At 66.7% G+C, this 604-nt stretch overlaps 1 protein-coding gene across 1 annotated transcript in view; it reads right to left on the bottom strand.

Moving 5' to 3' along the window:
* Window positions 1-424: 424 nt before the first annotated feature.
* Window positions 425-604, bottom strand: part of PTCH2 (patched 2) — a gene marked incomplete at its 5' end in the record, with an annotated part of 10,333 nt that continues 10,153 nt past the window's right edge. Inside the window, one exon of the mRNA XM_010146340.1 lies at window positions 425-600. Within this exon, the coding sequence (XP_010144642.1) occupies window positions 425-600 (176 nt within the window). The remainder of the gene's footprint in view (window positions 601-604) is intronic.

Raw genomic sequence — 604 nt, 5'->3', positions numbered from 1 at the left:
TTCTGGGGCGGAGTGGGCAACAAGCCCAGGGCAGGGTAACCCCAAACCTTGGGTGAGGGGACACGGCACCATCGGCACAGCCCCGGGTGGCGGACACGTGGGCATGGCGTGGCCTGCACACAGCTTGCATAGAAGTGCCAGCCTGCCCTGCTGAGCCCCTTCGTGGGGGGTGCAGGGGGGCCAATCCTCATCAGCTGAGACCGAGGGGACGTCGCCGCTCCGGCGATTAGCAGCACGATGGGGGCGACCCTGCTCTGCACCCTCCAGTGCCTGCCGGGTGCTGGGGAGATGCTCTGCCCAGGAACCAGCAACCTGTGGGGAGAGAGACCGGGAGGGGGTCAGCTGGGTCCCTCCAAAGCCATCCTACACCCCCATGTCACTGTGCATGAGCCCCGGTGTAGGCTCCCCGCGTGCCCAAGCTCACCTAGCGCCGGGTGCCTGCCCCATGGTGTCCCATGCTCTGCATCTCGAAGCCGTCAGGCACGGCAGTGCCACTGGTGCCAGGCATGCTGGGCTCCTCCAGGCAGTCCCGCTCACCGCTGCTGAAGCCCTCGGGGCCAAAGTTAGGGTAGGAGCAAGGCAATGTGGGATGCAGGGCCACTGT

The sequence above is a fragment of the Buceros rhinoceros genome, unplaced genomic scaffold (assembly GCF_000710305.1).
Source record: "Buceros rhinoceros silvestris isolate BGI_N320 unplaced genomic scaffold, ASM71030v1 scaffold31452, whole genome shotgun sequence".
NCBI lineage: Eukaryota > Metazoa > Chordata > Aves > Bucerotiformes > Bucerotidae > Buceros > Buceros rhinoceros.
This window is presented reverse-complemented; position numbering and strand designations above follow the sequence as displayed.